This window comes from Phragmites australis, chromosome 12, assembly GCF_958298935.1.
Source record: "Phragmites australis chromosome 12, lpPhrAust1.1, whole genome shotgun sequence".
Taxonomy (NCBI): domain Eukaryota; kingdom Viridiplantae; phylum Streptophyta; class Magnoliopsida; order Poales; family Poaceae; genus Phragmites; species Phragmites australis.
This window is the reverse complement of record NC_084932.1, coordinates 30885465-30910938: the sequence shown is the minus strand read 5'-3', so window position 1 is coordinate 30910938 and position 25474 is coordinate 30885465. Positions and strand designations below refer to the sequence as shown.

Below are 25474 nucleotides of genomic sequence, written 5' to 3'. Positions count from 1 at the left end.
TCTGCGTGGCCAGGAGTCAAACCGCCAAAACAAGATTCAGATTGCTAACAATAACGGTTATACCACCAAGGAGATACAAATTTCAAATATCTTTGTTCCCCTCATGGTCAAACCAGACCAACTAATGGTCAGACCGCTATAGCTTCTTTGGTCAGACCGCTGCAACTCAGAGTGTCAGTCTTTGTTTGTTCATCTTCTATTCTTGCTTCCATTTTGCATCAAGGCTTTCCTATCTTGGTTCCTAGGGCCAGTAGGTCCTCCGTAACTACGTGATCATGTCCAAGTTAGAAGAGAGGTGTGTTGGCTGATAAGTAGGAAAGGCAATCCACGAGCTCAAAATGCTTTGGTTTAGTTTTTCCCGGTTTGGTCGGTTTTGGCCTCTTTTAAGTGATTTTTGTTGAATTCTTGTGAGTCTCCAAGGTTCTAGGACATGTAAGAACACCTCTTAAATGATCTTATATCAATCCATCTCACAAGCACCACAAATTTGGAGTTCTTACCGGATCAACTCACAGTCAGACCGATAAAGCTTCTTCGGTCAGACTACTAGAGCTTAGAGTGTCCATCTTTGTTTGTTCCTCTTGTGTTCTTAGTTCCGCATTGTATCAAGGCTTTTGTAGCTTGGTTCCTATGGTCAGTGGGTTCTCTGTAACTACGTGATCTTGTCCATGTTAGAAGAGAGGTGTGTTGCCTGATAATTAGGAAAGGCCACCCAAATTTTGGCGAGACTGCTATCCACCTCCCTCTAGGCGCCTTGTACGGTCCTTCAGATTTGAAGCGTAGATATCTTACCTGGCCGTGCTAGCACCAAGTATTTTCATCGTCTCCCTTTTGGATGAATTCCTGTGAGTCTCAAAGGTTCTAGGACATGTGAGAACAATAGAGGTGCAATCGGATCAGATATGGATGGATATCGCTAATCCTATATCTTATCCCACATTTTTTCCTCGAAGTTGGACATGGATAGTCTCTGATATAAATATAACTGCGAATAGTCTCAATCATGAATATGGATTGGAACTAACGAGTCGGATGCAAACAATGTCTGTTACAGATATTTCTTCGGATATTGAGTAAAAGCGACAAGAATATATATCGCATATGTTATGATCGTTCGACCATTCCACGTGTCCAAAACTCAAATACATTAGCGGTTCAACATGTAATTTAACAATATACTCCCATGGAAGCAGTCATGTTAGAGCAAATTTCGAGAAGTTACAAGTGCCCAATATACTGGCTGAAACTTCCTTTAATTTTCTCAACATATTAATGACTTCAAATTAAAATGTCTCACCTTTAAATTTATAGATCTCATCGAGAGCTACATTTTTCATATAAGAATCGTCTCCATCCGACTCCGTATTAAATAGTTACAAGCTCCGGAAGATAGACTCGGATAGTTTTCGGATATATCCGATTTTATTCTCAGATATCCAATATCCAACATATATCAGCCTCCCTATATTCAAATCCAGTATCCGAACCAACCATCTGATATAGCATCCGATATCCAAAAAATATCTCGGATATCCGAGTTTTTTGTTCGAATAGCGTCCGAACCCCTTCGATCAGTCGGTCGGTCAAGAAATATTCGTTCCGTTTGCACCCCTAGAGAATACCTCTTGAATGATCCTGGATCAATCCATATCACAAGCACCACAAATTTGGAGTTCTTGCACTTGTTCATCCCTTGCCTCAGTTTCTCCGAAAATCATGGACTTGGTGATGATTTATTGATATTTTGAAATGTGTCTTTTGGGTGGTGATTTTCCATGCTTAGATGTACTTCCGGTTCAGATTTCATTGAATTTAGAGATCATTTAATTGGATTTCATCTTTTGGATCTTGTCCGCTCAAGACGATCTCTGATGTGTTTTCTTCATGGCTAGGAGTCACAACGCTAAGGGTAGTGGTTAGACCACCAAGACCCCCTGTCAGATAGCCAAGGATGAAACATCTAGGCCCCTAATTTGTGTTTTGGTAATTAATGAAAATATATAATTTATGGATTAACATGTTTATTTGAGTTATGAAAATGGTTGCAGAGCTAGAAGAAGCATTTGTGGAATACATGAAAATGGTTAGCTCAAGACAAAGATATAATTGTAGGACATTTTCTTTTGCCGGTCAAAGGAGATTAGAGAAGAAAAAAATTGACCGGATTAATAGGATAAGTGTCGTACTATTAAGAGGGGTTGATGTGCGTTTACTTGACATATCTATAGTGCCACAATTGCTCAAATTTGCATCTCATATAGAATGGGTAATTTAGTTTGAGAGGAACCAAAGAAAACGATCTTTTGGGCTTCCTGCATAGTGGCGATCTGACCGCAGGCAGTGGCGGTCTGACCGCTGTATAGAAAGGGTGGGTTTTCTCTAAGTTCTAGTGTGGCGGTCTGACCGGAGAAGTGCAGGCAGTCTGACCGCTGTATAAAATGTTTCGAAGTTGCCCAGATCACGAGTTTCGGTCTGACCGGTGTCTTGGCCTGGTTTGACCGCGCCAAAACAGTAGGTTTTGGCTTCAAGCGGTCTGACCGCGGGGTCAGCCGGTCTGACCGTCAAAGGGCAAACAGTCTGACTGAGAATGTCTACGGTCTGACCGCCAGTCTGTGTCAGAGGTCATTATGACACTTTCTGTAGCCGTTGTAAAGGCGGCGGTCTAATCGCCAGGTGACCTGCAGTCAGACCGCCAGAGTCATAGAATTGGCAGATCAACAGCAACGGTCACATTTATGAGTATGGGCTATATATAGTTGCTTGGCTGGTTCAAGAGGGGTCTCTAGCACTTCACTACATACTCTTGAGCACTTGCCCTCTTACTCTCCCTCTCTTGGCTTAGTGGTTACCCATTTGAGAGTGTGAGAGCTTCTAGTGCATTGCATCGTTGAGTTTGAGCATTGAGGCACTAGTGAACCTTCAAGCAAGTATCGTCAACTTGTTCCTCTTGGAGGTTGTCACCTCCTAGATGGCTTGGAGATTGTTGCGTCGTTGAGCCCTTCAAGAAGATTGTGAAGGAGCCACAGTGGTGATTGTGAGAGGCTTGGAGCACGCCTTGCCGGAGCGGCAAAGTGCTACTCTAGTGAAATCGAGGTATTTAGTAGTTCTTGTTCTATTCCGGCTTAAGATCAAGTTGCTCGATGTGAGCCCTTTCTCAAGTGAGAATTGGATACTTGATAGAGAAGCGGGTAGAAGCTTGAACTCACCTCAACGTGGATTAGGGGTGATCGGCAAATCACCGATACCATGGGATACATTTCGTGTGTCATACTTTGAGCTATTTACTTTCATGCAATTTACTTTATGCAATTTATCTTCCTAGAATATAAATTGTTGCATGTCACCCTAGGATCACAAACCTTTGACATAGCTCTTAGTAGTTTACATATTGCTCTAGTGATCTTTAGTTTGTTTCCGCAAGTTTTATTGTTTGCTAGGCAATTAGTTTTTAAAACCGCATATTCACCCCCCTCTAGTCGATATCCTAGATCCTACAAGTGGTTTCAGAGCCTAGGACTCCTTTCTATTGTGAATTTAACCATCCCGGAGTAGGATAATGGCTAGTGATGCTCCTGTCAATGTGGGGAAGCCTCCGTTCTTTGAGGGGTCAAACTATGCCTATTGGAAGGCTAGAATGATCGTTTATCTTGCTATGGGCGGCAAGTTATGGGATATAGTGGATAAGGATTATGTAATTCTTGATCCTACTAATCTCTTACCATTGAAGATAGAGATAATACTCTTGCAAATGCTCAAGCTATGAATGTCCTTTATGGTGCTTTAGATCTTAATGAGTTTAATCGCATTTGCAAGCTTGAGACTGCTCATGAGATTTGGGAAAGGCTCAAAGAAATTCATGAGGGCACAACCATGGTTAAGGATGCTAAGCTTTTTGTTTACAAAGGGCAACTTGAGAAATTTACTATGTTGCCAAACGAAAGCATTGAAGAAATGTTCAATCGTTTAAACAACATAATAAATGAGCTCAAGGGGCTTGGTATGGATATATCTGATGTTGATTTCTCTCATAAATTACTTAGAGCTTTGCCTAGCAAATATGATACTATTGTGACTTTGCTTGTGAGGTCAAATTTGAAGGATACAACTCCAATGCAAATCTTGAGTGAAATTCTCACTCATGACATATTCAAGAAGTCACAAGAAGATCTTTATGATGATGCTATTGATGTAAAAAAGAAGAATATTGCATTCAAAGATCAAGCATCAAGAGACAAAGATGATCATGAAGATAGTGATGATAGTGATGAAGATGATGAAGAAATGGCTCTCTTTGTGAGAAGATTCAAGAAATTCATGAAGAAGAAGAGATATCAAAGTGGATATAGCAAGAAGGGACAATCTTCCAAAGGAAATCCCTTTGAAGAAAGAAGATGCTTTGAATGTGGCAAAAAGGACACATTGCCACAAATTGCAAGAACAAGGAATGAAAACATACCAAGAAGAAGAAGGAGAGTGATGGAAAGAAGACATTCAAGAATTACTACAAGAAGAAGAAAGATGGTCAAGCATGCTATGTTGAGTGGGATTCGGATGCAAGCTCAAGCTCCGACTCCGATGATGAGAAACCATCTCAAAAGGATCTTGCCGGTGTAGCCATCAAGGAAGCACCTTCACTCTTCTCCACACCTCATTATCTTATGACAAAAGGTGACTCTAAGATATTAAATGATTAAGATGAATATTCATATGATGATCTTGTTGAGCTAATAAACGGTTTTGATGACTTCATGAGCAAAGAAAGAGCAAAGTTTAAAGAATTGAAGAGAAAGCACACCTCTCTTCAAGAATCCTATGAGGATCTAAAGACGGCTCATGAGGGTCTAAAAGAAACTCATGAGATGCTTAAGGAAGCTCATGACTCTCTTATTGCTCATGAAACCAACAAAACAAATATGCGTATATCTTGCAATATTCTTGATGATGTATCTACTTCATCTCTTATGAGTTCATCTACCATGCATGATGATTTGCTTACTTTGCCTAAAGTCATATCTTGCAATGATGTCTTGATTATTGATGAAAATATCATGTTAAAAGAAAAGGTTGAAAAACTAACCAATGATCTTGCAAGATGCTGTGTTGGAGAATCCAAAATTAGACAAGTTCTGGATAGTCAAAGGTTCTCCATCAAGAAGGAAGACCTTGGGTATGTTCCCAAGAAGGGTAAGAAATCATTTATTCATCACAAAACTATTTTTGTGAAAGGTAATGGTTATTGCATGAAGTGCAAGAAAACCGGGCATGTTGAGAAAGATTGCGAAAATGTCAAGGATAATTCATATGCTTTTTTTTGATTCATGCTATGTTCTTAAGAGATGCACTAATGGTAGTGTTAAAGCTAGATTTGTTGGGACTCCTATAATTGGTGCTAAAAAGAATGCCATTTGGGTGCCTAAAGCCTTGGTGACTAACATCTAAGGACCCAAATAAGTTTGGGTACCTAAAAGAGCTTAACCTTGTTTTGTAGGTAAACTACAAGTCCGGTGGGAGACATTGGGTGCTAGATAGTGGGTGCACTCAACACATGAGCGGAAATCAAAGGATGTTCTCTTCTATGAGCAATGATGGATTGGAATATGACAAAATCACATTTGGAGATAATAGCAAAGGAAAGGTAAAAGGATTAGGTAAAATTTCTATCTCAAATGATTTGTCTATCTCAAATGTCTTACTAGTTGAATCTCTAAATTTCAATTTGTTATCCGTTGCTCAATTATGTGATCTTGATCTCTCATGCACATTTTCTCAAAATAATGTGATAATATCTAGCATGAAGGATAATAGTGTAGTTTTCAAAGGTTTTAGATATGATAATCTTTATCTAGTTGATTTCTCTTCTAATGATGCAAGTCTTAGCACATGCTTGTTTACAAAATCATCAAAAGGTTGGTTTTGGCATAGAAGGTTTGGTCATGTTGGTATGAATCAACTAAATTATTTGTTGAAGCATGATCTAGTTGTAGGGTTAAAGGATGTGAAATTTGAGAAGAACAAGCTATGTAGCGCTTGTCAAGCCGGAAAGCAAGTGGGAAACTCACATTCTTACAAAAGCTCCATGTCAACTTCAAGACCTTTGAAATTATTATACATGAATTTATTTGGTCCTACTACATATGTAAGTATTGGAGGTAATAGCTATTGTTTTGTCAGTGTTGATGATTTTTCTAGATATATTTGGGTATTCTTTTTACATGATAAGACTATTGTATTTAACACATTCAAAAGCTTTGTTAAAAGGGTCAAAAATGAATTTGAGTTCAAGGTCAAGAATGTGAGAAGTGATAATGGCTCCGAATTCAAGAACACAAAGGTTGAGAATTTTTGTGAAGAAAAGGGTATCAAACATGAATTCTCGGCCAAATACACTCCGGAGCAAAATAGAGTAGTTGAAAGGAAGAATCAAACTCTTATTGATATGACAAGATTAATGCTTTCGGAATATGATGTTTCGGATAATTTTTGGGCCGAAGTTATCAATACCGCTTGCTATTCATTAAATAGATTGTATTGTCACTGATTATTGAAGAAGACTCCATATGAGCTCCTTATTGGAAGAAAACCAAACATCTCATATTTTCGAGTATTTGGATGCAAATGCTACATTATAAAGAAATGCACTTGTTTATCTAAATTCCAAAGAAAATGAGATGAATGTTTCTTACTTGGTTATTTCTCTCATAGTAAAGCTTATCGTGTCTACAACCAAAATTCTGGTTTGGTTGAAGAGACGTATGATGTTGAATTTGATGAGACTAATGGCTCTCAAGAAGAGCAAGATAATTTGGATGATGTAGGCAATGAAGGCTTGAGAAGTGCTATCAAGAATATGTCAATAGGCGACATCAAGCCAAAAGAGAAAGAAGAACAAGAGGATGATCCATCAACCTCAATTCGGGCTATTCCATCTACTTCCATCACAAATGATCAAGTTCAACCTCATAATGTGGAAGACATGGATGATCAAGTACAACAAGCTACAACTTCATCAACTCCATCACAAGTGCCGGTAGCTCATCCAAAAATTCACCATGCCATTGCCAAGGATCATCCTATTGATCAAATTGTTGGTGACTTTAGTAAGGGTGTTCAAACTCGTTCTCGTATTGCTTCATTTTGTGAACACTATTCTTTTGTATCTTCTATTGAGTCTAACCATATAGAAGAAGCTCTAAATGATCTGGATTGGGTGAATGCTATGCATGAAGAGTTAAACAATTTCACCCGCAATGATGTATGGGAATTGGTAGAAAGACCAAGAGATCATAATGTGATTGGCACAAAATGAGTTTTTCGGAATAAGCAAGATGAAGAAGGAATTGTTGTGAGAAACAAAGCAAGATTGATTGCACAATGATATACTCAAGTCGAAGGTTTGGATTTCGGTAAAACTTTTGCCCCCGTAGCTAGACTTGAGGCTATTAGAATTTTACTTGCTTTTGCTTCATCTCATAATATCAAGTTATACCAAATAGATATGAAAAGTGCCTTTTTGAATGGTAAAATTAGTGAACTTGTCTTTGTTGAACAACCTTCCGGTTTTGAAGATCCTAAAAGCCTAATCATGTGTATAAACTCTCTAAAGCTCTCTATAGCCTTAAACAAGCTCCACGTGTGTAGTATAAGAGACTTACAGATTTTCTTGTTTCAAAGGGCTTTAAAGTTGGGAAAGTTGATACCACTTTGTTCACTAAATCTATTACAAATGATTTTTTTGTTTGTCAAATTTATGTTGATGACATCATTTTTGGATCTACTAACAAAGCTTTTTGTGAGGAATTTGGAGAAATGATGTATATGAAATTTGAAATGTCTATGATTGGAGAATTGAGTTTCTTTCTTGGACTTCAAATCAAGCAACTCAAAGATGAGACTTTTATTAGACAAACAAAATATTTGAAGGATCTATTGAAAAAGTTTGGTATGGATGATGCAAAGCCTATCAAGACTCCCATGGCGACAAATGGTCACCTTGATCTTGATGAACGAGGTAAACCGATAGATTTAAAGCTTTATAGATCAATGATAGGTACTTTGCTTTACCTTACCGCATCTAGGCTCGATATCATATTTAGTGTGTGCATGTGTGCAAGGTTTCAAGCATCACCTAAAGAATGTCATTTGATGGCCGTTAAGCGCATTTTAAGATATTTGAAATACTCTCCTAGTATAGGGCTTAGGTATCCAAAAGGTCCTAAGTTTGAGCTAATCGGATTTTCGGATTCCGATTATGCGGGTTGTAAAGTAGATAGAAAAAGCACCTCCGGAAGTTGCCAATTTCTAGGTAGATCACTAGTTTCATGGTCATCCAAGAAACAAAACTCCGTAGCATTATCTACCGCCGAAGTGGAATATGTTTCCGCGGGTAGTTGTTGTGCTCAATTGCTATGGATGAGGGAAACCTTGTTAGATTATGGAGTTAAGTTCAAAATCGTGCCTCTTTTGTGTGACAATGAAAGTGCCGTGAAAATAGCCACAAATCCGGTCTAACACTCTAGAACCAAGCATATTGATATTCGCCATCATTTTCTTAGAGATCATGTAAGCAAAGGTGATATCCCAATAGATAGTGTGAGGACCGAAGACCAATTGGCGGACATCTTTACCAAACCTTTAGATGAGAGTCATTTTTGCAAATTGAGAAATGAGCTTAACGTCATTGACTTCTCAAATATTGCTTGAAACAATGGGCACATGATGTTTGCACATTTATATGTTCTAGCATCATACATTGCTTTATATGTTCACATTGCTTATGGTTATTTACCTCTTGAACATGCTAAAATGTTGCAATATTTCAATTCAAGTTTCTTATATCTAAGTTCATGGTTGAATTATGTTGCATATGGTCCTATCTCATATCTTATCTCTAAAAATCATCAATCATCTCAAATATCTCGCTTCCAAGTTCAATCCTAAGCTTTTCCTGTGTTTTTGGTTCTAGCGGTCAGACCGCCGGCTGTCTTGGTCTAACCGCCAGAGGGTTTTCCTCTCTACGCCCCCGCGGTCTGACCACCCCTAACCGCGGTCTGACAGCCAGTGCTTGAGTCGACCGAATCATTTTTTTCTTCTTCTCGTTCTCCTCCGGTCCCCGTCTATCAAAATCCAAACCGTGCCCTCTCTCCTCTCTCTCTCAAGAACACGTGCTCCCGGTGACAACTCAAGGAAATCCACAATCCTTCATCCCCGGTCGATCCGAGACCATCCCCGGTCCAACCGCGGATTCCTCTGACATGTCTTCTCGGTATTCCCTCGATTCCTTCCCTCTTTACCATGGATTTCAAGTATATTCGTGCTTAGGGTTTGAGGAGTATGATGTATCTTTTGAGGCATGGATTCAAGGCGAAACAAGTTGGAATGAGTTGCTATCATCTCTAGTAGGCTATGCTCAAAGTTTGATCAGTTGGAACTTCAAATTTCATCAAAATCCACCGATTTGGATCTGTCTGCGCGCTCGCAGTTAGACCGCCAGCTGTCCCGATCTGACTGCCAGTAGCAACAGACTCTGGATCTTTCACTGTTTCATCATATATCATTCTTTTTCCTTGATCTAATACTTTGTGACATCTTATATGGTCAGTGGAGGTGGAAGTGGACTTGGACGAAAATTGAAAAATATGGTGGCTGGTCGGGGAAAATCAAAGAGAAGATTGGTGGACTCCGATTCTGATAATGATCCTCAGGACACCGATTGAATGCCCCCTCAGGATATTGGTGAGGAAACTTCATCTTTTGCTGATAATATTGATCATGACATGGAAGATGCTAGTGATGAAGATTATGAGATTAATTATCAAGCTTATGTTGGATATAGAAAATCTTGGACTTCAACTGAGTATACTAGAGCTAGAAACACTTATAAGTATGCTCTAGATAATGATGCTACTCAACCACATTTTTACACTATGGTTCAACAAGATGCTTTCTATGGTCATATGCTGAATAAGAAAATCTTTGAACAAAAGTGGATCGATTGGGCTTATGTGAGAAGCCAACCTAGCATGGATGGTTTAGCTGATATCTTTCAAGAGCTAGATCTTTATGAGTTTGTGAGTTTCAGATGTAATTAGAATGCCACTGTCATCAGACAATTCTATGCAACAGTTGAGATTTCTCATGAGTCTCAGAAAATTGAGTGGATGACAGGATCCAAAAAATATGAAGCTTCCTTTAGGGATTTTGCAGGTACTGTGAGAATCCCTTTTGATCTTGTTTTTGGATCTATTGATATCAATGATGAAGAATGTTTGGATGAAACTGTGTGGAGTGCCTTCTATGAGCCACAGGGAGTTGTTCCTAGAGTCACACTTGGAACAGTGACTGGATTGAAGGTGCTACCTGCTACTATCAACAAAATTGTGAGAGACACTTTTGCTCCAAAAAGTGGAAACAGTGATGCTATTCGGGATCACTATTGGAATATGATCAATCATATTATAAACAGAAGGAAAATTGATGTGACCAAGTATATGTTGAAGGCTATTGATGATATCACAGTGAGCATAACTCCAAATCTCCACTTTGCTCCATATATCATGTGACCCATTCTTATGAAATCAAACTTTCGGACAACATCTTGTGAGAGTAAGCATATGGGATATAGGCCTTTCAAGGTGAATCCCAGTTTTCTTCGCAGAGGTCAGAGAGATCAGGGTATACCTGCAACTCAGGGAGGTCAGCATGAGGAGCCTTAGGATGATATCCCTCCTCAGGCAGCGCCAGCTCCAGAGTTAGTTCCTCCTCAGTGGGCACCTCCAGCCGGTTTCTTTGATCCTTATGTGGCCTCTATTCAGCAGGGTTTTTAGCAGAACTTGGACTCCTTTCAGCAGAACTTCTATCAGCCTATGATGACAGAGTTCCAGTCCACTCGTCTGTCCATCTCCCTTGCTAGAGAAGACATTGCCGCTCTCAATACTCAGAACCAAGAATTGAATGAAATGTTTCACAACTTCTCTCTTGGACAACAACAGCTTGAGGATCGGTTCTCTACCTTCTCTGATCACTTCTACAGTATCTATCCCAGGCCTCCTCCGCCTCCTCCTTAGGATGACTAGATCTTTTTGGTATTTGATGCCAAAGGGGGAGAAGAAGTGGGAAGAAGTGAGGAGAAGATGTTCTATGAAGACTCTATCTATCTACCTATCTTGCATTGCATATAAGACTTTATCCTTGTTTGCATTGCATCTTTTATTCTTATGGTTGTAATATGTGATGAACTATGTTTGGTTGTGATACTATTGTGTTAAGAACCTTAAGTATTGTAATGTGATGAACCTTGTTTAATTTGCTTGTCTTAATATGTTCATCTCTATCGTCGTGTTCTAATAATTTTTGTTGGATGCCTTGAGGAAAATGTTCTTAAGTGATATATTTGAATTGATTATATTGATCATATCTTCATCCTCAGATCCAAATATACAAGGTAAACTCCGTCAAAATTATATTCAAATCTTTATCTTGTGCCATCTGTCTTACTCTTAATCTCATGGGCATATGTGTAGGGGGAGCTTACCTTGATATGAGTTTTTTATAGCAATTATTTCTACTTAATTTCATATTCTTGAAATTATTGCTATTGAAACTCACCTTAGAGTCTTCTTTATGTTTTGTGCTAAAAGTGAGCTCAAAACATAAATCACACCACTTCTTAGTGTTATTGTCATCAATTACCAAAAAGGGGGAGATTGAAGCATCTAGGCCCCTAATTCGTGTTTTGGTAATTAATGATAATATGTAATTCATGGACTACAATGTTTATTTGAGTTATGAAAAAGTTAGTCACAAAAGCGTTGCGGAGCTAGAAGAAAAGTGTGTGGAATACATGAAAATGGTTAGCTCAAGGCAAATGTATAATTGTAGGGCATTTTCTTTTGCCGGTCAAAGGAGATCAGAGAAGAAAAAAATTGACCAGATTAATAGGATAAGTGCCATACTATTAAGAGGGGTTGATGTGCGTTTACTTGACATATCTATAGTGCCACAACTGTTCAAACTTTCATCTCATATAGAATGGGTAATTTAGTATGAGAGGAACCAAAGAAAACCATCTTTTGGGCTTCCTGCATAGTGGCGGTCTGACCGCAGGCAGTGGCGGTCTGAACGCTATATAGAAAGGGTGGTTTTTCTCAAAGTTCTAGTGTGGCGGTCTTACCGGAGAAGTGCAGGCAGTCTGACCGCTGTATAAAATGTTTCAAAGTTGCCCAGATCACGAGTTCCGGTCTGACCAGTGTCTTGGCCCGGTCTGACCGCGCCAGAACAGAAGGGAAAACTCAATACAAGACGTTAGTTCATTGACTTTCATATCCAACGACAGTAACCATCAAAATATAAAGATAAAATAGGTGCATTTGGGAAAGCTCTAGGACCGATGGTCAGCACGAACAATCCATGGTGTAATAAGAGAGTGATGCAGCTTAATTGACTCAAATTTATTTTTGAGGGAATGGATTGCTTATACATTGGCTTATACCATGAATAAAATTGATCCTAGTCACTTAGTGATTCAAATCTCACATTTCATTGGCAGACCTGGCTATATAATCATATATCTTGATTCACCTTGAAGTAATGAGAGAGCAAATTCATGGAAGTGCTTGTCTCAATCTCTTGACCTCCTTTTTGTAGTTTAATCCCTCTATTGGGTCCCTTGCATCTTGTTGCAAGATTTCTTTGATTTCATGATTCAAGTTATTCTCTTTGTTGAGCCATGATGTGAATGATGATCTTGCAGTAGATTTACAAGCTCAAAATGCCTTGGTTGAGTTTTATCCAGTTTGCTTGGTTTTGGCCTCTTTTGAGTGATTTTCGTTTTCCTCCTTGTGTTATGATTTTAGTTGAGTTCTTGTGAGGCTCTAAGGTTTTAGGGCACATGATAACACCTCTTAAATGATCTTGGATCAATACATCTCACAAGCACCACAAATTTGGAGTTCTTGAGCTTGTTAATCCCTCACTTCGGTTTCTCTGAAAATTGTGGACTTTGTGATCATTTCTTGATCTTTTGGAATGTATCTTTTTGGTGGTGATTTTCTATGCCTAGATGTACCGCTGGTTAAAATTTCATTGAATTTGGGTGTCGTTTGATTAGATTTTACCTTTTGGATCTCGTTGGCTCGAGAGGGTTTTTGTTGTGTTTTCTGTGTGGCCAGGAGTATGACCGCCAGAACAGGAGCCAGAATGCCGGGGGTAGCAGTGAGACCACCAAGACCCACGTTCAGACTGCTAAGGAGATAGAGATTTCAAATCTCCCTGATGCCCTTATGGTCAAGCCAGATCAACTCACGTCAGACCCTGGAGCTTTTTCGGTCAGACTGCTGGAGCTCAAAGTGTCTATCTTTGTTTGTTCCTCTTACGTTCTCACTTCTGCTTTGCATCAAGGCTTTCCTAGCATAGTTCCTAGGGTGGGTGGGTTTCCTGTAACTACATGATTTTGTCTAAGTTAAAAGAGAGGCGTGTTGCATGATAATTAGGAGGGACCATGAAAATTTTGGTGAGGCTGATATTAACCCCCGTCTAGCCGCCTTGCTCGATCCTTCATATTTACAGAGAAGATATCTTACCTGGTAGTGCTATCACCATCTGGTTTCCTTGCCTTCCCTTTGTTTTTCTTTTGAGAACTACCGTCACCAGTTAAATTGCTGATAAGTACCTCCTGAAATAGCAAAAGAAAAAAATCACGTACAGACAGAGCTTGCATAAAAACTAATCTTTTAGCTCCATTTAAAAAACAACATTTGGTGACTTCCTACTTGATTTACCTTTTGGGTACCTTTTTCCTGTTGTTCAACATCCAGATCAACATCTTGCGGCATGGAGGTCTGGCCTGCCAGATCAGATGTGATCTGCTTACTAGCTGGTGTGAAGGAAGCAGAAGGTGCCTCGCTTCGTGCTGTCACCTCGTTTTTCTGACCCTTCGGTTCAGATGTGCCACTGCCATCCAGCGAAATGGAATGTCATTCAACATGATCAGTAAAAAACTCAATACAAGACGTTAGTTCATTGACTTTCATATCCAACGACAGTAACCATCAAAATATAAAGATAAAATAGGTGCATTTGGGAAAGCTCTAGGACCGATGGTCAGCACGAACAATCCACGGTGTAATATGAGAGTGATGCAGCTTAATTGACTCAAATTTATTTTTGAGGGAATGGATTGCTTATACATTGGCTTATACCATGAATTAAATTGATCCTAGTCACTTAGTGATTCAAATCTCACATTTTATTGGCAGTCCTGGCTTACATATGTATTCTTTTCGGGTGTTTACGATGAGGTATGGGGTGAATCCTACCTATATAATCATATATCTTGATTCACCTTGAAGTAATGAGAGAGCAAATTCATGGAAGTGCTTGTCTCAATCTCTTGACCTCCTTTTTGTAGTTTAATCCCTCTATTGGGTCCCTTGCATCTTGTTGCAAGTTTTCTTTGATTTCATGATTCAAGTTATTCTCTTTGTTGAGCCATGATGTGAATGATGATCTTGCAGTAGATTTACAAGCTCAAAATGCCTTGGTTGAGTTTTATCCAGTTTGCTTGGTTTTGGCCTCTTTTGAGTGATTTTCGTTTTCCTCCTTGTGTTATGATTTTAGTTGAGTTCTTGTGAGGCTCTAAGGTTTTAGGGCACATGATAACACCTCTTAAATGATCTTGGATCAATACATCTCACAAGCACCACAAATTTGGAGTTCTTGAGCTTGTTAATCCCTCACTTCGGTTTCTCTGAAAATTGTGGACTTTGTGATCATTTCTTGATCTTTTGGAATGTATCTTTTTGGTGGTGATTTTCTATGCCTAGATGTACCGCTGGTTAAAATTTCATTGAATTTGGGTGTCGTTTGATTAGATTTTACCTTTTGGATCTCGTTGGCTCGAGAGGGTTTTTGTTGTGTTTTCTGTGTGGCCAGGAGTATGACCGCCAGAACAGGAGCCAGAATGCCGGGGGTAGCAGTGAGACCACCAAGACCCACGTTCAGACTGCTAAGGAGATAGAGATTTCAAATCTCCCTGATGCCCTTATGGTCAAGCCAGATCAACTCACGTCAGACCCTGGAGCTTTTCCGGTCAGACTGCTGGAGCTCAAAGTGTCTATCTTTGTTTGTTCCTCTTACGTTCTCACTTCTGCTTTGCATCAAGGCTTTCCTAGCTTGGTTCCTAGGGTGAGTGGGTTTCCAGTAACTACATGATTTTGTCTAAGTTAAAAGAGAGGCGCGTTGCGTGATAAGTAGGAACGACCATTAATATTTTGGGGAGGCTGATATTAACCCCCCCCTCTAGCCGCCTTGCTCGATCCTTCATATTTACAATGAAGATATCTTACCTGGCAGTGCTATCACCATATGGTTTCCTTGCCTTCCCTTTGTTTTTCTTTTGAGAACTACCGTCACCAGTTAAATTGCTCGTAAGTACCTCCTGAAATAGCAAAAGAAAAAAAAACATGTACAGATAGAGCTTGCATAAAAACTATTCTTTTAGCTCTATTTAAAAAAAACAATATTTGGTGACTTCCTACATGATTTACCTTTTGGGTATCTTTTTCCTGTTGTTCAGCATCCAGATCAACATCACGCAGCATGGAGGTCTGACCTGCCTGATCAGATGTGATCTGCTTACTAGCTGGTGTGAAGGAAGGAGAAGGTGCTTTGCTTCGTGCCGTCACATCGTTTTTCTGACCCTTCGGTTTAGATGTGCCACTGCCATACAGCAAAATGGAATGTCATTCGACCTGATCTGTAAAAAACTCAATACAAGACGTTAGTTCATTGACTTTCATATCCAACGACAGTAACCATCAAAATATAAAGATAAAATAGGCGCATTTGGGAAAGCCGTAGGACCGATGATCACCATGAACAATCCACTGTGTAATATGAGAGTGATGCAGCTTAATTGACTCAAATTTATTTTTGAGGGAATGAATTGCTTATACATTGGCGTATACCATGAATAAAATTGATCCTAGTCACTTAGTGATTCAAATCTCACATTTCATTGGCAGACCTGACTTACATATTTATTCTTTTTTGGGTATTTATGATGAGGTATGGGGTGAATCCTACCTATATAATCATATATCTTGATTCACCTTGAAGTAATGAGAGAGAAAATTCATGGAAGTGCTTGTCTCAATCTCTTGACCTCCTTTTTGTAGTTTAATCCCTCTATTGGGTCCCTTGCATCTTGTTGCAAGTTTTCTTTGATTTCATGATTCAAGTTATTCTCTTTGTTGAGCCATGATGTGAATGATGATCTTGCAGTAGATTTACAAGCTCAAAATGCCTTGGTTGAGTTTTATCCGGTTTGCTTGGTTTTCGCCTCTTTTGAGTGATTTTCGTTTTCCTCCTTGTGTTATGATTTTGGTTGAGTTCTTGTGAGGCTCTAAGGGTTTAGTGCACATGATAACACCTCTTAAATGATCTTGGATCAATACATCTCACAAGCACCACAAATTATGAGTTCTTGCACTTGTTCATCCCTCAGTTTGGTTTCTCCGAAAATTGTGGACTTTGTGATCATTTCTTGATCTTTTGGAATGTATCTTTTTGGTGGTTATTCTCTATGCCTAGATGTACCGTTGGTTCGAATTTCATTGAATTTGGATGTCGTTTGATTAGATTTTACCTTTTGGATCTCGTTGGCTCGAGATGGTTTCTGTTGTGTTTTCTGTGTGGCCAGGAGTATGACCGCTAGAACAGGAGTCAGAATGCCAAGGGTAGCAGTTAGACCACCAAGACCCACGTTCTGACTGCTAAGGAGATAGAGATTTCAAATCTCCCTGATGCCCTCATAGTCAGGTCAGATCAACTCAGGTCAAACCCTGGAGCTTCTTCGGTCAGACTGCTGGAGCTCAAAGTGTCCATCTTTGTTTGTTCCTCTTACGTTCTTACTTCTGCTTTGCATCAAGGCTTTCCTATCTTGGTTCCTAGGGTCAGTGGGTATCCAGTAACCAGTGGCGAAGCCACGTTGTGGGAGGTGGGTGCACAGGCACCCCCCTCCCACCCAAAATTGTTGGTAAACATAGGCATGATGAACTGTAAATGAACAATAGTTTTATGAACAGTAACCATGCGGGCACCCCCCTTGTTTTTTATATGGCTTCGCCCCTGCCAGTAACTACATGATTTTGTCTAAGTTAAAAGAGAGGAGCGTTGCGTCATAATTAGGAAGGACCATTAAAATTTTGGTGAGGCTGATATTAACCCCCCTCTAGTCGGCTTGCTCCATCCTTCATATTTACAGCGAAGATATCTTACCTGGCAGTGCTATCACCATCTGGTTTCCTTGCATTCCCTTTGTTTTTCTTTTGAGAACTACCGTCACCAGTTAAATTGCTGGTAAGTACCTCCTGAAATAGCAAAAGAAAAAAATCATGTGCAGACAGAGCTTGCATAAAAACAATTCTTTTAGCTTTGTTTTAACAAAACAATATTTGGTGACTTCCTACGTGATTTACCTTTGGGGTATCTTTTTCTTTGGGCACCTCATTTTTCTGACCCATCGCTTCAGATGTGCCACTGCCATGCAGCAAAATGGAATGCCTCTCGACATGATCAGTAAAAAACTCAATCCAAGATGTTGGTTCACATGACTTTTGTATCCAACGACAATAACCGATCAAAATATATAGATAAGATAGGCGCATTTGAAAAAGCTCTAGACCGATGATCACCGCGATTGATCCATGCCGAATATGAGAGTGATGCAGCTTAATTAACTCAAATTTATTTTTGAGGTGATGAATTGCTTATACTTCGACTTATACCATGAATAAAATTGATCCTAGTCACTTAGTGATTCAAATCTCACATTTCATCGGGAGACCTGGCTTACATATCTATTCTTACCTGTCAGTGCTTGCACCAACTGTGTTCTTTGTCTCCCTTTGGTTTTCATTGCGAGAAGAACTAGCACCGTTAGTTGAATTGCTGGTACGTGAGTGCTGCACTGCTGCCTGAAATAGCAAAACAAAATAAAAAGAATCCTGTACGGTATTACGACTAAGCTTGCGTGAAACACAATCTTAATGCTGACCAAATCAATTTTTCGTGCCATCCATCAAAATCAGTGTGGTACTACTACTGTGACATATATGTAGTGGTGAGCTAAAGCAACGGTACCTCTCGTCTTGGGAGGGAAGTTCTGGCCTGCACGTTCCGTTCTGCCTTCTCGTGCCCGGTACCGAATACACAGCCCATCTCTGCCGCCGTACTAGCACGATCGATCCGTCTACAAGATCATCGAAGACACGCACCGATCGAACTGAAACGGTGGGCTAGCAAATTAAAGATCGAGAAACCTTTTCTAATCTTTGATCTCAAGCATAACAATCGAATAAGATTCAAAGTAATAGCACAAGCAAGCAAGGGCGCACCGACCTGCTTATGAGCCAGCTCCAAATCAATTTCCTTATCACCCTCTTCCTCCGAGAGATCGACCTTTGCCGGTCTTGTGTTCTCTTTCGGCAGCAGCAACTCTGCTCCGACGAGTTGTTAGTATGTTACTATATATAATAAACATCACTTTTTCGCTTAAGTGGAGGGAGCAGTAGTTAGGGTTAAATAATAGAGAATGACTTCGAGGAGAAAATGGGCGTACTGGCTCAGGTGGGAAAGCCGGAAAAGAAGGGAGAAAGCAAGGACCTCAAGGTCTTAAAATTAGCACGCGCCCATTGCCCAACTACCACCACTTGTGCTTGCCGGCGGCATTCAACGACGGTCGGCGCCACCTTGTACACCCTCTCTCTCTTAAAAAAAAAAAGATTTTTTTAAGGTACACCTAAGTTGATATGAACCGTCCATTTTAGTTTGATCTAATGGTTGATATTTCTCTTACCCTATTGTGAGATAGAGTAATAGGCTATGCAGTACTCCCTCAGTCCATTTATATAAGACGTATTTTTATTTGAAAAAGTCAAATTTTATAAACTTTGACCAACAATTAGTCAAAGTATATGCATGTTTAGAGTATAAAAGTTACATCGATAGATTTATTTTTCAAAGTGTTTTAGATATGATGTTAATTTTGTAGCAATTAATAATATATCGTATGAGAAATTGATGATCAAAATTTACTCTCGAAGACTTTTCCATTTCAAAATACGTCTTACATATATGGACGGAGGGAGTACCATGCAAATGCTATTAATGTCAATTACCATACAGTAAATAAGGAAAGAAGAATATTTTATGAGTATGTTATTAATAGCGTGTCTCTTAGTATAGTAGTTAGTGACAACAATAATACCACTTGCTATAGTATTATACACCGTACTCATCTATTTTTTTTAAGTGATTTCTACATTATACTGTCATACACATCTACGTCCTCAATAATGAGTATTTCAAATTTAATAGTACAATAAACTATTAAATTCTTCTAATAAAATTTTGAATTCAAATTTGAAATCTCAATATTGAGACTACAAAGAAAATACATCTGATTTTTTTTTAATTTAATCTATAGTGGAACCTTACATGTCTTATTTAAACACCAAGTTACCCACCACATATGGTCATCTAGACTTTGTCTAATAAAACTCCATATGTTGAATACAGTGACATATGTGTACATACATATGGTACCTTAAATAGAAATCTGCATACGTAATTGATTGTTGATTAATACTGTTGCACTGATTTAAGACATTCCATTTTTTGCTTTGACCACATATAGCAAACTAACCTTCCTTTTCTCTAAAATGACCTTGATTAATCAATGGCTAGGATTCATTACTCATCTTAACTCTCTAGGGTAAGAGGTGTACCATAAAAGAGCCCTTAAAAAATAAAAAACTTGTTGTCCAATCCCAGTGATTGCTTAGCTCTATGGTAGTGTGGGGAACGTCCAAATTGTATTCTAATTAATCATTATGATGATCATCTATGTAATCACAATCACAATAATTAACTAGAATCCAATCCCGGTAGTCTCGGTATGTGTTTTATGCCCAAGATCGGAACACACGCATTTCCAACATCCTTCATCACATGAAGATATAATAAGGAGTGAGTAATGAAATTATATACAAGTCTTTTAGTGATTATAATTTCACAATAATTTACATAGCACGAACACTAGGAGGACAAAAGACAGTTTCAACTCCTAGTTGGTTAGTGTTACTATGCAGCGGAAATAAGATATATAAACAACAAAAGATAAGTAGTGCCGTTTGCCCATAGGCACCACTCCAAAACAACAACATCGAGTAGATAGCACTATTCTTGCCCGTCACCAACATCGGCAGGCGTGAAATAGCCGAACACTAACTCTTCCTCGCCTGCAAAACCTGTAAAAGCAGCGTGAGTACGAAAGTACTCACAAGATTTAATCCATATTGGGTACATATAATAACCGACTTCAAGGATTATGCATTTGGATGAATTAGCAAGGAATTTGCTAAGCTAAGTGAGTTTATATGCAAAAGCAGTATCCGACTCAAGCGCGAGCGACTACACCTAACCATATGTACCCTCCTATCCACAGATCATCAAGCATAACATAACTGTAACCTGAACCCTCTCAACTCATCATCAACCAACACGAACCACTTTCCCAACATACCATAACATCCCATCATCAGAACTCTATGACTGATGCTGATGGATAGAAGCGTGTTGATAACCGAGAGCGCAGCAATTCGAATTGATCTTACACCCTGCAGGGTTTACATTTTTACCCACACGACTCGAGGACCATTCGGCTTGCGCAACCACACAGGTCCACACAAGGGGGTACTCGTGACAACCTTTCCCAAATAAGGCCCGACAGATTGGGACATGCGCCTCGTGGTGCAGAGGTCATCTAGAACTACTCCCGAGCAAACTAGATACTTCTTACAAGCCTATTATGCCGACAACACCCGAGACGTTCAAGCCAAAGGGTCACAGCTACAGAAGGTATTCAACTCACCCGTCCCATATCTAGGTATGCGGTAAGTACGAACAAGTGCTAAAGCCAACGGCACCAACGGTCGGTGCTTAATCCATTCAAGCGGGCCTATAGCCTTCGAGACTGCCTTCTCGAGCCATCCCTATTGCCCGCCCAAATCTCGCCTCATCCTCACGATCTCATACATCCCAACATCAATTTCATAGTGAAGCAACAATTAAGCTATATAGCTCACGAACGATGGTCGAACCACCACTCGACTTCTACCAAGGACCTATGCATTGCTAAGCTTCTCGTATGACTTTTAAGTTAGACAACGGCATAGTTAAACCTAGGTTACAGGGATAGGAAACATCAATAAACCACAGTAGGGACAATGCATCAACATAGGAGCTACCCGCAATTCCCGACACAGACTCGCTAACATGCACAACATACAGAAAGCGATAATTTACCATTTAGACACCACAAGATCCAAAGTACTAGGTAGAATATGCTTAGATGCTTGCCTTGTTGCTCCGGCACTTCACTCACGTACGAATCCGGTTCGGCGTCTCCCTCGACCGCTTGAACCGTCAACGGGTCACTCTCTAGACAATTCAAAATGCATCGCATAAACAAACAAATGACGAAATGTATGATTATGATGCATGAATCGTAAAGGATATGAAAAGCGCTGTATTTTGAAAACATTTGCAAAAGATTACCAAATGAATGGGGTTAGAAAGGATTTGAACTCGCATAAGATAATCGAAAACTACAGTGCACTATGCAGCTGGCGGTCAGACCGGAGGAAGGTGGCGGTTAGACCGGGATTGGACAAAGAGCAAAAATGGTACTAAGTGATCTTGGCAGTCAGACCGGACCCATGGTGGTCAGACCGGCCCTAGTGGCGATATGACTCCTAACTATGGAGTCTGATTTGGGTCTAAAACTGGCCAAGTTCATCTCGGCGGTCAGACCGTCGGGCCCTACCGACGCCATCTCGGCGAGGTCACTGGCGAAGGCTCCGGTGATGCCTTTGATCACGAAGGGTACCAAAACACTCTAGGAGTCTAGGGGAATGTTTCAGGGTAGTTTGAACAACATGCACCGAGCCAAACTCAAAAAACTCCACGAACGAGATCTAGGCTAGGGTTGAACTTGGGTCTAAATTAAATGGAGATCGATTAGAGCTCGGGAACAACGGGGAAACGGTAGGGGATGTCTCACATCGTCATGTGGAAGCTTTCTATCAGATTAGACCACTCCGGGGAAGCTTCGATTTGTAGATTGGGCTCCGGGGTGGTTAATGGGCTCAAGGTGGAAGAACCCGCGTAGAAACGTCTCTGGCGAATAAGATGAGGGGGGATGAGCTCGGGGAAGCCTTCGGGGAGCTTGAGGAAGTCTTCTACATCGATCTCCGGTCGTCGAGGTCGTCCTCTCCCTTCTCTCCCTCGGTTTGGGTGAGGAAGAGTGAGTGAGTGAAAAGTGAGAGGGAGCCGAGTGAGAGTTGGTCGATCTCTTTAAGTGGGCGCTCTGCGCTCTGGCGATCAGACCGCGGCTAGCACCGATCAGACTGCGGGAAGCATTTGCCCACGCTTTCTTTCTTTTCTTTTTCTCCCCCTTCCTAAATGGCTTTGGGTCTTCCTAAGTAGCTCTAAACTATGTCCACTCATGAATATATACACACACACACACACACACACATATACATATGGTGGGAACACATGTTACTTAATAATGTACCGCTTTTGGAAATAAGTTTAAGAGTAAATTTTAAAAACCTACAACTATTTTGACATAGGTTGCAGAAAACTACAACTTTTGTGACCTATTGCAAAAACCTACAACTATTTTGACATCACGTTTCAAAAAACTACAACTATTTTGCAAAAAAAATTAGTAGTTTTTTGCAACGTGATGTCAACAGAAAGTTATAGTTTTTTGCAATTTATGTCAAAATAGTTATAGGTTTCTGCAATAAGCCTCAAAAGTTGTAGTTTTCTGCAACCTATGTCAAAATAGTTGTAGGTTTTTGAAATTTACTCTAAGTTTAAATACTTAACTAAAACCAAAAATACGAAACATGATGTCAGGATGATTGTGCATGCCTAAAGACTAGGTTACGATTTGGGAACGTGACATATGGATACCCAAAGAGAATCCAGTCGTGAACTCTTGCTTCCATTTCCGAAAGGAGAGGTCACCAGCATTGAAGAATGAAGATGATATGATTAATTTTGGCCACTCCATATTGCCCAGCAACCAATAATTATCACCTCCCTGAAACATGAATTGTTTGTTCTTGCAATAATTTACCACCCCACAAATCACCACAAGTAATCTGAAGGGAAGGGAAGGGTCACTACCGGAATCGATGTGTATGCCGAGTGCCTACGTGTATGCCGAGTGTATTATATCGGGCACTCGGCAAACAACCACCTACGCTGAGTGCCCGACGAAAGCACTCGGCAAACAATTAGGCACTCGATAAATACCTCAAAAAACACTCGGTAAACAATAGCACTCGGCAAAATAGAGAAAAAACACTCGGCGAATTCAGGCACTCGGCAAACAACGTGCCACGTGTCCCTCCGTTCGGCGGCTGACGGCGAGTCGCCCCTTTGCCGAGTGTAGTCTAACATAAATGTTTGCCGAGTGCCCGATATTAAGCACTTGGCAAATTATTATTTTTTCTTTATTTTCTTTTTGGTTTCCTTTTGGGTTTCCTTTTGTTCTCTTTTCTTTCTCATAATAACAACCAACCAAGGGCCGCCACACATCGATTCCGGTACTACTGCAGTATGGTTTAAGGATGATATTGTTATGAACTTGGAGTTAGAATTTAGTCGTGCTTCAAGATTGAGATGCAGCAGATGTGGACTCCTGGGAGCGGCCCTTGGAATCAGTTGTGCTCTGAACATGTGTCAAAGATGCTACCGTGTGATGAGCTGAGCTTACAAACAAAGGAGAATGACAATTCTTCTTCCTTGCCTTAAAAAAGGAATTTCTCTGCTATATACTATCATTCCAGCTGTCATCCAGACAAATAAGGAATTTTCAATGCTTGCCAAGTGGAAGAAGCAAAAGCAGATCAGCTTGACACACCAAGCTGCCCTTCTGATCTATGGGTTTTGCTTGGTTCATCGTTAAGTGCATCAGAGAAGGTAGCTGGTAGCATAGTGAGAAGTGGTGGAACAAAAAAGCGACTTCATTTGGCGATTCTTGGATGGATAAATGTTTGCTATGTTCCATTGAAATCCAACTTTATGGACAACTCTTTTGCATAAGAAATGATTTGATGGATATAAGTCAAATTTGATCTGCAAGTACATAAAATAACGAACAAAAATGGGTAGAAAAACATGAGACTTGCCATGGTGTCATGATATGATACGTAGAGGCTGTGGTAAAAATTTGAGAAGGTTTCGCAAAAGCTATCACGTACGATGCTTAGAAACCGAAGCATCTCCGAGAAAGAATCGTGGTTTCGAGAGGGAACGGATCAGGTTTGAAGCTGAAGTGACGGTTGAATCGTCGTTTGACCTTGAAACTTTTTCTACACTCAACATACAATATAGCATATTCGATGTTAAAATTTGGCATTTTTGTGGGTCCGTTTGCTATTTTTAATTCATTAAGTGCATTTGTAGCAAAAAAAAAATTCAGGTGTTTGCCGAGTGTTCTTGCTTTCACACTCGACAAACAAGTGCTTTGCCGAGTGTTCTTGCTTTCACACTCGGCAAACAAGTGCTTTGCCGAGTGTCCGTAATTTGGCACTGGGCAAACCTGGGCTTTGCCGAGTGTTCTAGATTTGAAACTCGGCAAAAAACGACACTCAGCAATTTACCGAATATAGGGTTTCCCCACACCGTGTGCGGGGACAGATTTAAAACTATCCCGCGTGCCTCTCCCCTCCTGCCTTCTCCCTGGCTGCCGCCGCCGCCTCCCGCGCCCCCCCTCTGCCGCCGCCGCCAGCGCCCCCTCCCCCTCCTCCCACCTCCGCCTCCGCCGCCGCCGCCCCGCCCAGCGTCGCCCGGATCCAGACGCCGCCCCGCGCCGCCCGACGCCACCTCGCCCCGCGCCGACCAGCGCCGCCCCCCTCCGACACCACCCCGCGCCGCCCCGCGCTACCCGACGCCGCCTCACCCCGCGCCGCCCCGCTCCGACGCCACCCCTCCGACGCCGACCCTTGCCGCCCCGCGCTGCCCGACGCCGCCTCGCCCCGCGCCGGCCAGCGCCGCCCCACGCCGCCCCCCTCCGACGCCCGGGGTACAAGGTACCGCCACATGCCATGCGCCGTTGAAGCCATGTGCTCCTCCCTCCTCCGGTCACCCCCCTCCTCCGGACAGTATTGCCATGAGGACTTCATATGTGACTCATGTCATTGTGGGCATGTGTTGCTGGTAGCACATGAAGTAGATCATATGGAGTCCTCGTGGCAATACTATTCAGGGAATGGGTTATGAAAGTTGATTCAGATTTCAGTCTGGGTTGTCCTCTAATTAGTCTTTAGATGGTTGTATCCTCCATATTTGTCATGCTTGTGTTGTTATGCCTGTGTTGTTATGCCAGTTTTGCTAT

The 25474-nt window shown here is 40.7% G+C and overlaps 1 protein-coding gene across 5 annotated transcripts in view; it reads right to left on the bottom strand.

Annotated features, from left to right (window-relative positions):
- The window catches only part of LOC133886898 (uncharacterized), a 28371-nt gene extending 9835 nt beyond the window's left edge, over positions 1 to 18536 (bottom strand). For 3 of the 5 annotated variants that reach the window (XM_062326806.1, XM_062326809.1, XM_062326811.1), the window contains exons 1-9: positions 18397 to 18536; positions 18139 to 18280; positions 17866 to 17972; positions 17475 to 17535; positions 17275 to 17366; positions 15543 to 15714; positions 15342 to 15433; positions 13776 to 13947; positions 13578 to 13669 (exon numbers count right to left, since the gene is read on the bottom strand). In XM_062326806.1, coding sequence (XP_062182790.1) covers positions 13578 to 13669; positions 13776 to 13947; positions 15342 to 15433; positions 15543 to 15714; positions 17275 to 17366; positions 17475 to 17535; positions 17866 to 17972; positions 18139 to 18216 — 866 coding nt within the window. In that variant the 5' untranslated portion in view covers positions 18217 to 18280; positions 18397 to 18536. The remainder of the gene's footprint in view (positions 1 to 13577; positions 13670 to 13775; positions 13948 to 15341; positions 15434 to 15542; positions 15715 to 17274; positions 17367 to 17474; positions 17536 to 17865; positions 17973 to 18138; positions 18281 to 18396) is intronic. The other 2 variants (XM_062326807.1, XM_062326810.1) reach the window with 2 other exon arrangements.
- Between the last annotated feature and the right edge of the window lie 6938 nt (positions 18537 to 25474).